Source organism: Phyllobates terribilis, unplaced genomic scaffold (genome assembly GCF_046119375.1).
Source record: "Phyllobates terribilis strain yellow unplaced genomic scaffold, ASM4611937v1 Scaffold_11__3_contigs__length_659146591, whole genome shotgun sequence".
NCBI classification, from domain to species: Eukaryota; Metazoa; Chordata; class Amphibia; order Anura; family Dendrobatidae; genus Phyllobates; species Phyllobates terribilis.
The window spans coordinates 347,953,291-347,967,579 of NW_027362771.1; the positions used below are offsets into that span (position 1 = coordinate 347,953,291).

Sequence of the window (14,289 nt, forward strand, 5' to 3'; positions counted from 1 at the left end):
GGGTGCAGAGTGTACATTAGTAATGAGAAAAAAATGAACTTTTTTAGAATTTACCAAATGGCTGCAATGAAACAGAGTGAAACATTTAAAGGGGTCTGAATATTTTACGTACCCACTGCATGTATAGCAGAAATCACTATTACGTCGCTGTTCACCTCCGGCATTCACAGGAGAATCGTAGTGACAAGCATGGGTTCATCAGCAGACCCCTGGCTGTCATGACAACCCATCGGCTCCCCGCGATCACGTGATAGGGGCACCGATGGGATGAATGACGTGCTTCCGGCCGGCACGTGTTAAATCCAGCCAGCAGTGATTAACAAAGGCATTTAACAGGTTAACAGCACCACACAACCGATAGCTGTTCAAGGCACATGATGGCTGATTAAATCAGTCATCATGTGCAGGGAAAGTTGTGGCCTCCGCATGCAAACCGACACCAAAGGCAGGGACACGACCTTTGATATAAATATACGTCAAAGGTCGTGAAGGTCGTTAAAACTGCCGTTAGAAAGTTAACCGCTTCAGGTGTTTCATGGGATTTAACACAAGGTAGAATGAAAAAATGATAGTTTTTCCACTAAAATATTGATGTAGCCCTAAATTTAATATTTTCATAAGATGTAATAAGAGAAAATTATACTTACATTTTATTATGCAATTTCTCCTAAAGACAGAAATCCTGTTTTGGCATTTGCAGGGCTCGGAAGAGAGAGCACCATTCGATTTTTTGGAGAGTATTTTTGGCTGAAATTGAAGATTCCATAGCATTTGCAGAGCCCGTGAGGTGCCAAAACAGCATAAATCACCAACAAATGACACCATTTTGGAATCTATCACCCTTAATAAATTTATCTAGGGGTTTAGTGACCATTTTGGACCCACAAGTGCTTCACAAAAAGTTATAATATTGAGCCACAAAATGACATTTTTTCCACAAAAATGTTGCTTTGGCCTAAGATGTTTAATTTTCACAAGGGTAATAGGTGAAAATGGACCTCGTAATTAGTGTTGAGCGATACCTTCCGATGTCAGGAAATATCGGATCGGATTGGATCTGGCCGATACTCAAAAAGTATCGGATATCGCCGATTCCGATACCGGAAACCAATGCAAGTCAATGGGACACAAATATCGGAATGAAAATAAACCCTTTCTTTCGTTGTAGGTTAATTCTACATGAAGGAAAACAACTAACAATAATGTAGAATGTATTGGGGGAGGTGGTTGCCCAAATCGATGGGAACAGTGCTCACAGTGAAACATGAAAAGCCGTCAATTCAGCAGCGGCATACACCGGTACTCGACAATTTAGAACAGAAAGAATAGAGCTTCGCACATAGATTAGATAGATAGAAACATGTCAGTCACATATATAATAAGTACAGTGACAGTGTTGCTTACTGTACTTGTCATTTCTGGCACTTAGCCTCGCTCTTCCCACTGCCCTGTAGCGGTGGCATTGGGGTAATAGGGCTGGGGTTGATGTCAGCTTATAATGCCAGCTGACATCAAGCCCAGGTTAGTAATGGAGTGGCGTCTATAAGACACCCCCATTACTAACCCCATAATCAAAGTGTGTAAAGGATTTTTTTTTAAAAAATAGTAGAGTTTTCATGCACCGTCTCTTTAAAAAAGCCGGCCGGCAATTCAGCAGCGGTACCCGACAATTTAGAACAGAAAGATAGAGCTTCACACATAGATTAGATAGATAGAAACATGTCAGTCACATATATAATAAGTACAGTGACAGTGTTGGTTACTGTACTTGCCATTTAGTGTTAAAATAAAGGATTTCTTGAAAAGAAAAATTGGCGTGGGGTTCCCCATAATTTTAGTCTCTACCGGAGGTTAAGCAGATGGCTGGGGCAGATGTTTGAAGCCTGGGAAGGGGGTAATACCCATGGATCTTCCGAGGCTACTAATATCAGCTCCCAGCTGAATATCTAGCCTTTACTAGCTATTAAAATGGGGGACCCCCCCTATTTTAATAGCTAGCAAAGGCTGGGCAGACAGCTGGGGGCTGATATTAATAGCCCAGGAAGGGTGCCATGAATATTGGCCCCCTCCCAGGCTAGAAACACCAGCTGTCAGCCGCCCCAGAAATGGCGCATCCATAGGATGCACCAATTCTGGCACTTAGCCTCGCTCTTCCCACTGCCCTGTAGCGGTGGCATTGGGGTAATAGGGCTGGGGTTGATGTCAGCTTATAATGCCAGCTGACATCAAGCCCAGGTTAGTAATGGAGTGGCGTCTATAAGACACCCCCATTACTAACCCCATAATCAAAGTTAAAAAAAAACACAAACACCCAGAATAAAGTCCTTTAATTGAAATAAACACACAATTCTTTATTGTTCTAAATTAAACCATACTTACCGTAACGCCCATTCCAGCTGAAGCCAGCGATCTCCTGCAATAAAAGAAAAATAATAAAGCAACATCATCCTTACCTTTCCATGGTTCCCAGGACAGCTCCAGCTCTGCTACATCGAGATGACAGGCTGGACCGCAGCAGAAAGCTGCCATCGAGCCTGTCATCCCGCAGACACTGAGAAGCACAGGCTTGCTTGCGCTCCTCAGTGTCTGGCTGTGACGGCATCCAGATGAGCCGACAATGAACTCAGCTCACCTCATGCACATCACTGACAGCGTGGGAGAATTCTCCTGCGCATGCGGTGAGCTGTAGCAGAGCTTGAGCTGTCCTGGGAACCATCGAAAGGTAAGGATGATGTTGCTTTATTATTTTTCTTTTATTGCAGGAGATCGTTGGCTTCAGCTGGAATGGGCGTGATGGTAAGTATGGTTTAATTTAGAACAATAAAGAATTGTGTGTTTATTTCGGGTGTTGTGTTTTTTTTTTTTATTTTTTTTTTAATTATTTCATGAATTTCCTGAAATAATTTTAAAAAAATTGACGTGGGGCTTCGCACTATATTTGTGTCCAGCCAGGTACAGCAGGCAGGAACGGGCTGCCCCCAACCACCAGCTGCCTATTTGTACCTGGTTGGACACAAAAATATAGGGAAGCCCTTTTTTTCTTAATTATTTCATGAATTTCATGAAATAATTAAAAAAAAAAAATACGTGGGGCTTCGCCCTATTTTTGTGTCCAGCCAGGTACAACTAGGCAGCTGAGGGCTGGAATCTGCAGCGCAGGGAGGCCCAAGCTTTCTGGGCCCCCCCCCCACTGCAAATTGCAGTCCGCAGCCACCCCGGAAAATGGTAAGTTCATAGAACCCAACTCATCCAGGGCCCTGGTGCGGTGGCTCACTGGGCAATAATGGGGTTAGGGCCAGCTTGGTATTATCAGCTGGCCCTAAGCCCAAAATTCATGGGGTCACGCCAATATTAGACATGACCGCCATGAATTTCTAGTAAAGTACAGTATTTAAAAAAAACACAAACACCCAGAATAAAGTCCTTTAATTGAAATAAACACACAATTCTTTATTGTTCTAAATTAAACCATACTTACCATCATGCCCATTCCAGCAGAAGCCAACGATCTCCTGCAATAAAAGAAAAATAATAAACCAACATCATCCTTACCTTTGGATGGTTCCCAGGACAGCTCCAGCTCTGCTACATCGAGATGACAGGCTGGATCGCAGCAGAAAGCTGCCATCCAGCCGGTCATCCCGCACACACTGAGTGTCAGGCTGTGACGGCATCCCGATGAGTCGAGTCTCTCACGCTCACCGCATGCGCAGGAGAATTCTCCCACGCTGTCAGTGACGTGCATGAGGTGAGCTGAGTTCATTGTCGGCTCATCTGGATGCCGTCACAGCCTGACACTGAGGAGCGCAAGCATGCCTGCGTTTCTCAGTGTCTGCGGGATAACAGGCTGGATGGCAGCTTTCGGCTGCGATCCAGCCTGTCATGTGAATGTAGTAGAGCTGAAGCTGTCCTGGGAACCATGGAAAGGTAAGGATGATGTTGCTTTATTATTTTTCTTTTATTGCAGGAGATCGTTGGCTTCAGCTGGAATGGGCGTGATGGTAAGTATGGTTTAATTTAGAACAATAAAGAATTGTGTGTTTATTTCAATTAAAGGACTTTATTCTGGGTGTTTGTGTTTTTTTTTAACTTTGACTATGGGGTTAGTAATGGGGGTGTCTTATAGACGCCTCTCCATTACTAACCTGGGCTTGATGTCAGCTGGCATTATAAGCTGATATCAACCCCAGCCCTATTACCCCACTGCCACCGCTACAGGGCAGTGGGAAGAGCGAGGCTAAGTGCCAGAATTGGCGCATCCTATGGATGCGCCATTTCTGGGACGGCTGGTGTTTCTAGCCTGGGAGGGGGCCAATATTCATGGCACCCTTCCTGGGCTATTAATATCAGCCCCCAGCTGTCTGCCTAGCTTTTGCTAGCTATTAAAATAGGGGGACCCCACGTCATATTTTTTGGGGTCCCCCATTTTAATAGCTAGTAAAGGCTAGGTATTCAGCTGGGGGCTGATATTAGTAGCCTGGGAAGCTCCGTGGGTATTACCCCCTTCCCAGGCTTCAAACATCTGCCCCAGCCGTCTGCTTAACCTCCGCTAGAGACTAAAATTATGGGGGATCCCACGCCAATTTTATTTTTAATAAATCCTTTATTTTAACACTAAATGACAAGTACAGTAACCAACACTGTCACTGTACTTAGAAACATGTCAGTCACATATATAATATCTATCTAATCTATGTGTGATGCTCTATATTTCTGTTCTTAATTGTCGGGTACCGATGTATGCCGCTGATGAATTGCCAGCCGGCTTTTTCAAAGGTACGGTGCATGAAAACACTGTTATTTTTTTAAATAAATTTTTTAACACTAAATGACAAGTACAGTAACCAACACTGTCACTGTACTTCTTATATATGTGACTGACATGTTTCTATCTATCTAATCTGTGTGTGAAGCTCTATTCTTTCTGTTCTAAATTGTCGGGTACCGGTATATGCCGCTGATGAATTGCCGACTTTTCATGTTTCACTGTGAGCACTGTTCCCATCGATTTGGCAACCACTGTAATGCCAAAACCACTATGGTTGTGGCATTAACGTCTTAAAAATATATTAATTCCTGCTATTCCATTTAATTGTAATGTAAGGGAGATAATGTAATGTCAGCGCTTGAGCAGGAGAATTCTCCCACGCTGGGATGGCATTCTGATGACAGGCTGGATCGCAGCTGAGCGCTGCCATCCAGCTTGTCATCCTTCAGAGACACTGCAGAGTGCAGGCATTATGTGAACTTCCGATTCCGGTATTCGATATTGTAAAAGTATCGGAACTCAGTATCGGAACTCCGATACAGCGAATATCGGTCGATACCCGATATTTCAGTATCGGAATGCTCAACACTACTCGTAATGTAATGCAAATAAATAGAAAATGAAAAATCGGCACTTATTCCAATCACATACCTTTTTGCAGTCCAATGAGCGTCAGTCACAAATAGTCAGGGATCCCTAATCAGCAGGTGCTCTGCCCGAAGAAAGATTTTTCCTTAAATATCCTGTTAGTAGATAGAAGGCGGCACTCCAGCAAATATGAAGATCCGTTATTCTTTACACACAATTTTAAAACATGGAGCCGGGGAGGCGGGGGTCCTTCAGGACGACGGCCGTTTCGCACCAAGCTGGTGCTTCAACGGGTCCAAATACAAATTACACATGGGGGCATGGTTCTTATATAGAAAACACACCTCTATTCCCCATGTCACATCCATAATACAACTAATATTAAAAACTATTAAACATTATAAAAAATTATAAAATCATGGTCATTTCTACCGTATCATTTAGACCAGTAACACCTTGAGCTTTTAATTGCAAAATCCACCTAGTCTCTCTTCTTAATAGCAGATTATTCAAATTTCCACCTCTACTTGGTAGCTCCACCTGTTCTAATCCTGCAAAGCACAAGGCTTTGGGATCAGAATTGTGTTCTGTTTTCATGTGCTCATTAAGTCTAATAAAGCCTTTACCTGTGACTATTGATCTGCAATGTTCCCTAAATCTTATATATAAGGGCCTTATGGTTTTTCCGATATAAAATCTTTTGCAAGGACAAAAAATAACGGATTGTGTTTTGCAAGAGATAAACTGGTTGACTTTGTGTATAATGTATTTTATTTTCCTGAACACATTTTTTGTAACTTTAATCAAATATCTATACAATTTCACAGGTAAAAGTTCACGAAGTATAGGAAAAGAGCAACTCAAAATAACAGATTCTTCAAAGGAACCACAAAGTGCCTCACCGAGGAAAGTTAAAAATTCCCTAATTCTAAAGCTGCGGAGAGTTCGCAAGCATTCCGGCATCCATGTATATAAGACTCAAAGTCCAAAGACTCCTCAGAAGAAGGACAAGCTACAGAAAAGTCCAGTTTGTCGCAGGAAACAAAATAGAGCATGCCGAGTGTTTACTTACAAGAAAAGAAGACAGCGACGTACAAGTAAACGTTTTCCAAATCTAGTCGGGAAACGTATCTTACACTTGTTTGATGATGGTGAGCAAGAAGTCTGGTTTCGAGGTAGAGTTCTACGGGTGCACCTACGTTCACGTAACCCACGTGACACACAGTTTGAGGTGTGGTATGACGATGAGCCAGGCACGCGCTATTTTTTGGAACTACTGCAGGACTATGAGAAAGGCTGGCTCCGAGTGGATGAATAAACCAGTCTTTTTAAAACAGTGGTTACACAATATCCCTGGCAGGTCTATAGCACAGTGACTAGCGAAACATTTCTATTCAGGGCTGTGGAGTGGGTAAGCCAAGCTCCTTCTCCTTAACAAAATAGCTGTAATAAAATGGTAAAATAACTAGATCATTTTTATTTAATAACTAGGATACTTATATTGATAAATAACATTTTTATTAGCAGTTATACATTTTTCTTTTTTGTATGAAAGTTAATAAATTACTCCATATTAGCAGTGCATTTTTCTAAGCTGGAATCAGCACATTTTTACTGACTGACTTCAATATAAACTGACCCAGCAACTCTGACTCCACAGCTCTGTTTCTATTTAAAAATTTTCATTTTTTTCTCCTTTTGTGAGGAAAATGTAATTGCAGATAAAAAAAAAAAAATGTACCTCTTTTACATTTCCTGTAACCTCCTTGATGGTTTCAGGAGGTAATTTTATGTACATTTTAACCAGGTATCCTGGAATCCAGTATGTTGTTATAGTAAATTTTATATTAAGAAGTTTCTCTTAAATATATAAAAGGTGACTTAATGCCGTCTTTTCTTGTTTTCTTAAGTATTTTCATGTGTATAATAATATGGTTTGTCATTGGCTTTGTTACAAGAAAATAATGTAGTAATGTTGCAATTGGCTATTCTTCCAGTTTTATTAAAACATATCACCACTTTAAAGGGAATATGTCAGCAGGTTTTGCTATGTAATCTGACAGCAGCATGATGTAGGGATGGAGACCCATTAAAGTGCTGTATCGCTTAGTTTAGTGGGTGCAGCAGTTGTGATAGAATCACAGTTTTATTTGCTGTAGGTCTGGCAGTGTTCAGGATGCGGAGTCCTGTGTAACCCCACCCATACCACTAATTATCAACTTTCTGTGTACATTGTATAATGACAGGAGCTGCTAATCAGTGCTGCGGGCGTGGTTGGACTAGGAATCAAGACACCTAGTCTTCTAGTGATAATCTGCTGCTGATAAAACACTGATTTTATTGAAACATCAACACACAGCATAGTAAGTGATACATCGCTGGAACCAGTATCTCAGCCCCTACATCATGGTCTCCTCAAATTACATAGCAAAAACCTGCTGACGGATTCCCTTTTAAGCAAAATTACACAACTTTTAAATGTACGTGAAATGTTTAATGCATATATGAATGCATATATTTTGTAGTGTATTTGATATACATTATGCATTTCTCGCACTCATGTTGCTCTGTTGAAGAAATCCAAACTTTGCAGTCATGCAACCAAGTAGCCTAAATATTACATTCTACATTTTGCCTAGTTCAGGTTTCCAAGGAGTGGTGGAAGTCATTCACTTCCTGCTTAGCCCCTGCTGTAGCCATAATGCAGTACATCTTTTCCCGTAATGTACGGTAAAGTTGAAGTTTTTTGAAAGTGGAGATATGTTTTAAAGGGAACTTGTCACCAGAAATAACGCTGTTAATCTGCAGGTTATTATGCTGCCCCTTGCCTGCACGCAGCCAAATGCAGCGGGGAGAAAATGAACTTTATTCTCCCCGCCAGCATTCGAAATTGAGCCATGGGGGTGGGGGTGGTGCCGTTATAGTCATCGCTCTGTGTGTATACAGAGCGACTGCTGTAACCATGCCCCCGGCCCCGACTGACACTAGCTCTGCATTGTGGCCGGCTGTCAGTCATGGGGCGCAGTTACAGCGGCCGCTCTGTATACCCAGAGCAATGACTGAACCGGCCCCGCCCCATGACTGAATACCGAATGCACCGGGAGAATAAAGTTAATTTTCTCATTGCAGCATTCGGCTGCGTGCAGGCACCAGGCGGCATCATAACGCAGTTAACCTGCAGATTAACCGCTTATCTGCACGTTAACATTTTTATTTCTTTTGACGGGTTCCCTTTAACAAGATTTCACACTTGAATTTTGTTCATGATTTTTAAATGTGAAACTCCTTTTAAAGAGTACTTGTTCTCAAAAAGTTAGACTTTTTTAATTTTAATATTACACACACGAAAAAATAATAAATTTAATTAATTAAAAAAATAGATAAAAGGCACTTGCATACCATATGAAGGGCACGCAAATGGTATAGAAATCTGACTATCTTCTGAAACTTGCCACCAGCTCCCAACATTTCGTCGCACTTCACTTCAGAGTCCGTAAGTGATCAATATGCGGTGAGCAGAGAGAGCTGGGTCCTAGCTGTACAGATAATGTTTGTGCTACTACTTGGGGGCATAGTGAAAGACAGTGAAGCACTGCTCAGAGGCAGGAAAACCTCTACTAATAAAGTAACATTATCACTGGTCTCTGATATTTATGTACATACAAGATATTTATATAAATTAACAATTTTTAGCTAGATACTGACTTTTAGGCTGTGTTCACACGATGCGTATTTCATGCGTTTCCGCGGCGTTTTTGCAGTTGCGTAAACGCCGCGGAAACGCATGAAAAACGCATGGTAGAAGGGCAGCAATGTTCCCCAATGGAAATCCGCATGTGCTGTGCCCATGATGCGGATTTTTCCGCAGCGTTAACGCTGCGGTCAAAAATCCGCAGCATGTCAATTAATTTTGCGGAAACGCGGCGATTTCGCCGCCATTGACTTGCATTAGAACGCGCCAATTCCGCAAGACAGCATTTGTACTTGCGTAATTGGTGCGTTCTAATGTGCGGATGGTACCCGGGTGTGGAGGAGAGGAGAGTCTCATCCACACCCAGGTACCATTGAAAAAGCTGTAAAAAGAAGAATAAAATAAAAAATAAATGTATTCTTACCATCTGTCGGCCCGCGCTGCGCTCCCGCTTGGTTCCCGGCACTTGCAGTGAGTTGTAGGACCTGCGGTGACGTCAGAGTCATGTGACGGGTCACGTGACGCTGACGTCGGCAGGTCTTTCAATTCAAAGTTGCCGGCAGCCGGGAGAACGGAGTGAGCAGGACAGCGCGGGCCATCGGAGGTAAGTATATACACTCTCTCGGTTCACACTGTATAAATCCATGCTGTTTGCATGGATTTATACAGTGTGACCTAGTTATCAAGCACTTTCCAGGTGATGCTAACATCGCCTGGAAAGCGCTTGTCAATCTGCATGCGGAAACGCATGTGAATCTGCATGTGGATCCGCATGTATTCTGCAGGAAAAACGCATGCACAATCTGCATGCGTTTTTTCTGCCAGGGAGATGCAGAAATGATGCAGAAATTTTCTGCTTCATTTCTGCATCGTGTGCACATACCCTTTAAGTAATGTAAAACAGTACATACACACAGAATAACACTTATTATTTTTTTAATACGTGGATTTTTGATGATCAGTCCTCTTTAAGGACTAATTCAGAGACTAGTTTTCTATATTTTTACATTCTTTCCGACTTCCATTCTGCCAGTGCTATGTTGACTGAAAAGCAGTCATATGGTATTGATAGAGATATCAATTTAGATTATTTCTTTAGTTAAGACAGCCGATTTAAGACAAAATTCAAAAAGTGTGGTGTTTGAAAGTTTAGATTCACATCCTACCCCATTTAATTTTCATTGGAATAATTTAATCTTATGAATCCTTTGAATTAGTAATAGTGATGAGCGAGCATGTATTGTTAACCCTTTCGGCGAGCACAGTCGGGTACTCGCCGAGTATTTGCGGCGTGCTCAGCATTTATGTTAGTGTCGCCGTGGCTGCATGTGTCACGGTTGTTACACAGCTGTGACACATACTAACATAAATGCCAAGCACCCTGCAAATACTCAGCGAGCACACGAGCGTGCTCGGCGAAAGGGTTAATAATACACGCTCGCTCATCACTAATTCTTAACCATCTATAAGCAGCCAGACAGGAGAAGCTTATCCTAATGGTAGTCCATGCACTATGAACAAAAAGTAATGTAGAGCGAAACGTTGCCAATGGCATTCGGCCATCTTAACTGCTAGGAACAACCCCTTTTCCTTACACCAAGTTTCACACTTGATTACCACCTCAGCTATGCATATTGTAATTTGCCGTTGGATAAACTACATCTGGATAATTCTTATATTGAATAAACTGTGCATTATTCTTCTTAACACAACCAAAAGTCCTAACCTGTGATTAAAGTACAAAGCCACATATTTGTTGTGGAAGAGTTGTTCTCAATTTTTAGTAACAATTATTTTCCTTTTTCTTAAGGGCCATGTATGGTAAGGATGTTTTTATACGGTTGTATTTATACACATGGTCAAATAATGATGCACGTTGCATCAAGAGGGCTAATTTGGGCCAATTCTTGTCTGAACTGATAGAAAGATGTACATTTATTTTAAGCTGTTTGTAATGTGCAATGGTTGTAAATTTTTATATTTTACATGCAAGAAGTGCCTACTAGTCATAAATTAAAAGAACAACATGACCATGCTAAAATTGCATTTTGTATTTTTATAAATTTGATCAATCAGTCTCGGTATATTTACAATAGTAAACTGAACAGCGTGTAAAAGTACCACAAGCTACATATTAAACCAAACAAAGGGATGGTACATTGGCTTTATTCTTATACAATTACGCCATAGTAGGATGTTAGAAGCATAATAGTGATAAATTGTAGTTAATTGACATGATCAAAGTCGAACACATCACACATTGATGTGACTCCTGAAAAATCCTCCCTACAAAATGAAAAAAATACTTGCGCTTATGTGTCACCCCAGGCCTGGATGCCCCAAATATTAAAGACTGTGTCTTGAGAGCAGGAGGGAGGTTCCCTGGTCAGGGACAATTAGCATACAGCACCTCTTGTCCCAGGCCAGTAGGGGGAGCAAGCTGCCCCTATAAAAGCTGGAACTGGGGGCAGGGTTAGAGAGAACTGGATGACCTAGCACAGGACTGAGACTAGTCCCAGAGAAGGAGGGACAGTTGAGCTGTAGCCAAGGAGTCCGTGAGGCAGAGGAGAAGCTGCGAGCCAGGGACAGAGGCGACGAGAGCCGGTCCTGGCTGAGAGAATCACAACTGGACATTGGGGTCCGAGGCTGTCAGGGTTGCCAGCCCAGCAGCAGATAACCAACCCGCAAGGGATTTCAGGTCCCTTGGCCTAAGAAGCCTGGAGGCTCCGCCACACAGAGGGACCGGTACAGCACGGAAAAGCAAAAGGTACCTAAGGTCCGAGTCGCAAGCCATACAGGCGAAGTACACGGCCAGCTCAGGGACGTGGGCTATTACACCACGAAAAGGGGGATAGTCAGCAAGGGCAGAGAGAGAACGGTAGGCCTTCACACTCACCCTGACCAGTGGGGCTCGCCCGAATTCCCTCAGACACCCAGGCCCATTCCTGCCCGGTACTCCTGTTGGGTCAGTAGTAATACCTACAATAAAGACCCTGGACTGTTTGAAGCGGACTCTAAACTCTTATTACTGCAGCCTACACCATCACCCCCAACATCAACCTACATTGCCCTGAGGCTACACTCTTCCCGTGGGGAGTTATCCTATCCTTGTGCTGCACACCAACACCAGCCTCAGTGGTCTGCCTTGCAGCGGCGGTCATCCCTGACCGCAATCCACGGGTGGCGTAGTCGGACATCCATAGCTCTACAAATAGACTGCCACAGCATTTGGTCTGACCACCCTGAGCCACGGGATCAGGTTGCCACTACTACCCCCATCATCGCACTGAAGCCCAGTTCCGGGTGCCCCACGGCCCAGGGGGCGAGTCACTTAATTTTGCAGAATAATCTGCTTTCAAGAATTTCAAAATAAAAAGAAGATGGATTTCATACATATAAAGAATGGGTATATGATCCTGTGTCATCCAGGCTGGGCATTTTCTATGCCCTATAGTAATGGGGAATGGCAGAAAATATAGTGATGAAGACAAATTTTTCAAATCTGGCATGTCACTTTGTGGTGGTAACTCTGGAGTGTTTCAACATATCCCAATGATTTCGAGATTATTTTTTTTTGCACATTGTACTTTAACGGTAAATTTAGGGCGATATGTTTTGCATTCATTTATTAAAATATCAGAAATTTGACTGTTAAAAAAAATTAGCAATTTTCAAACGGAATGATTATCCCTTTAATCCAGACAATCATGTCATGCAAAATCATTAATACATAACATTTACCTCATGTCTGCTTTACATCAGCACCAATTGTAAAACGTTCTTTTATTTTGTTAGTATATTAGAAAGTTTAAATATGTAGCAGTAATTTTTCATTTTCTTCAAGGAAATTTACAAAACTTATTTTTTTATTGACCTATTCAGTTTTGAAATGACTTTGGGGGGGCCTATATATTGGAAAAAAAACAAAGTAATACCATTTTAAAAACAGCCCCCCTTAACATATTCAAAACTATCAGTTTATTAACCCTTCGGGTGCTTTTCAGGAATTAGTGCAATGTGCCATGACAGGAAAGAAAAATGTTACTTCCAGGATGTCCCTCCTGACCGTACACCAGGAGGTAGCCCATCTCATCCTCTAGGGAAGGGAAACACATGAGAGATTAAATAGCCCCCACATCACCCTTGGTGTTTCTCCTGTCCCTAGGACAGATAAGTGAGAGGATGCCCAACGGCGGACGCTTACCATGAAACGGGATCGGGAGGGATTCATCCTTTCCCTTCCTCCTGTCAAGAGGCTCATGGCTGACACCTCTCTGGGCAGGGGTCCCTCAGCCGGGTCAAGTTGAGCGCTGTGACGATACAACTTAAAATCTTAATTAGCCAGACTATGTTTTATTAGAGATTGCTGGCTGTGTTTTATAAATGTTCTGCTTGCTCGTCAGTTGATGTACACTAATTTAACTTGTAAAGTGTCCACCATTCCACTGATCTCATTAGTATCTGAAGAGCCTCTAACCATTGTTCAAAAATCGTCTAGGCCCAATGTGTAAGTGTTGAAAGAAGGTCCGGCGGAGCTTCACCACAGGGAGTCTCACATGTAGACCCAGGTGATGCCCTTGACCTGAGAAAGATATACCTGCACTAATGAACACAGCTTTCGGGGGTGGGGGTGTGAGAGCAATTCTGCCATTCAGTGGCCTGAGCCCAGAGATGCAGAAGGGACATACGTTTCTGTAGCAGTCAGACTTGGGACAGAGAATCAAGGAGAGTCGGAAAGACTTTTTAGAAGGAGAATGAGAGACATCCTTCAGGACAGCAGATGGATTGCATGGCATCCAAAGAGACACAGATTTGTATTCTACATGATACTAGTCTAAGGGTACGGCCTGACTGGAAAGATATGGATCTGCTCCATTGACCATTAGAGAGACTACGTATATCTTTGGGGTTGCCAGGAGGGACCCACCGGTCGCCTGCAACCCACGAAGCCATTCAGAGAAGTCAGATTGGGACCCACCGGTCATCTGGCCCCGTGGAATATCTCGGAGAGGCCAGGTTGGGACCCTCGGGTCTCCTGGCCTTGTACCTCGATGGAGGTCCTAAGCTTGCCACTACCTCCTCTCTGTGGGGGCCCGCCAGAAGCGAGGGGCCACTGGTTAAGGTAGTCGGCCCTGGAAGTCTCCATAGTCGCAGCTGTTCTATCCCAGGCCGATGAAGAAGGAAGGTTGAGACTGTGTAATGCTGTACCATCTTGGGTATTTGCTGGGACTGTTCCGTGTGT

At 42.8% G+C, this 14,289-nt stretch overlaps 1 protein-coding gene across 2 annotated transcripts in view; it reads left to right on the forward strand.

Annotated features, from left to right (window-relative positions):
- CUNH15orf39 (chromosome unknown C15orf39 homolog) overlaps positions 1–11,199 on the forward strand; it is a 94,909-nt gene extending 83,710 nt beyond the window's left edge. The window contains exon 4 of one of the 2 annotated variants that reach the window (XM_073652863.1): positions 6,184–6,322. In XM_073652863.1, coding sequence (XP_073508964.1) covers positions 6,184–6,187 — 4 coding nt within the window. In that variant the 3' untranslated portion in view covers positions 6,188–6,322. Of the gene's footprint in view, positions 1–6,183 lie in introns of both variants that reach the window. The other variant, XM_073652862.1, reaches the window with a different exon arrangement.
- Positions 11,200–14,289: the final 3,090 nt, after the last annotated feature.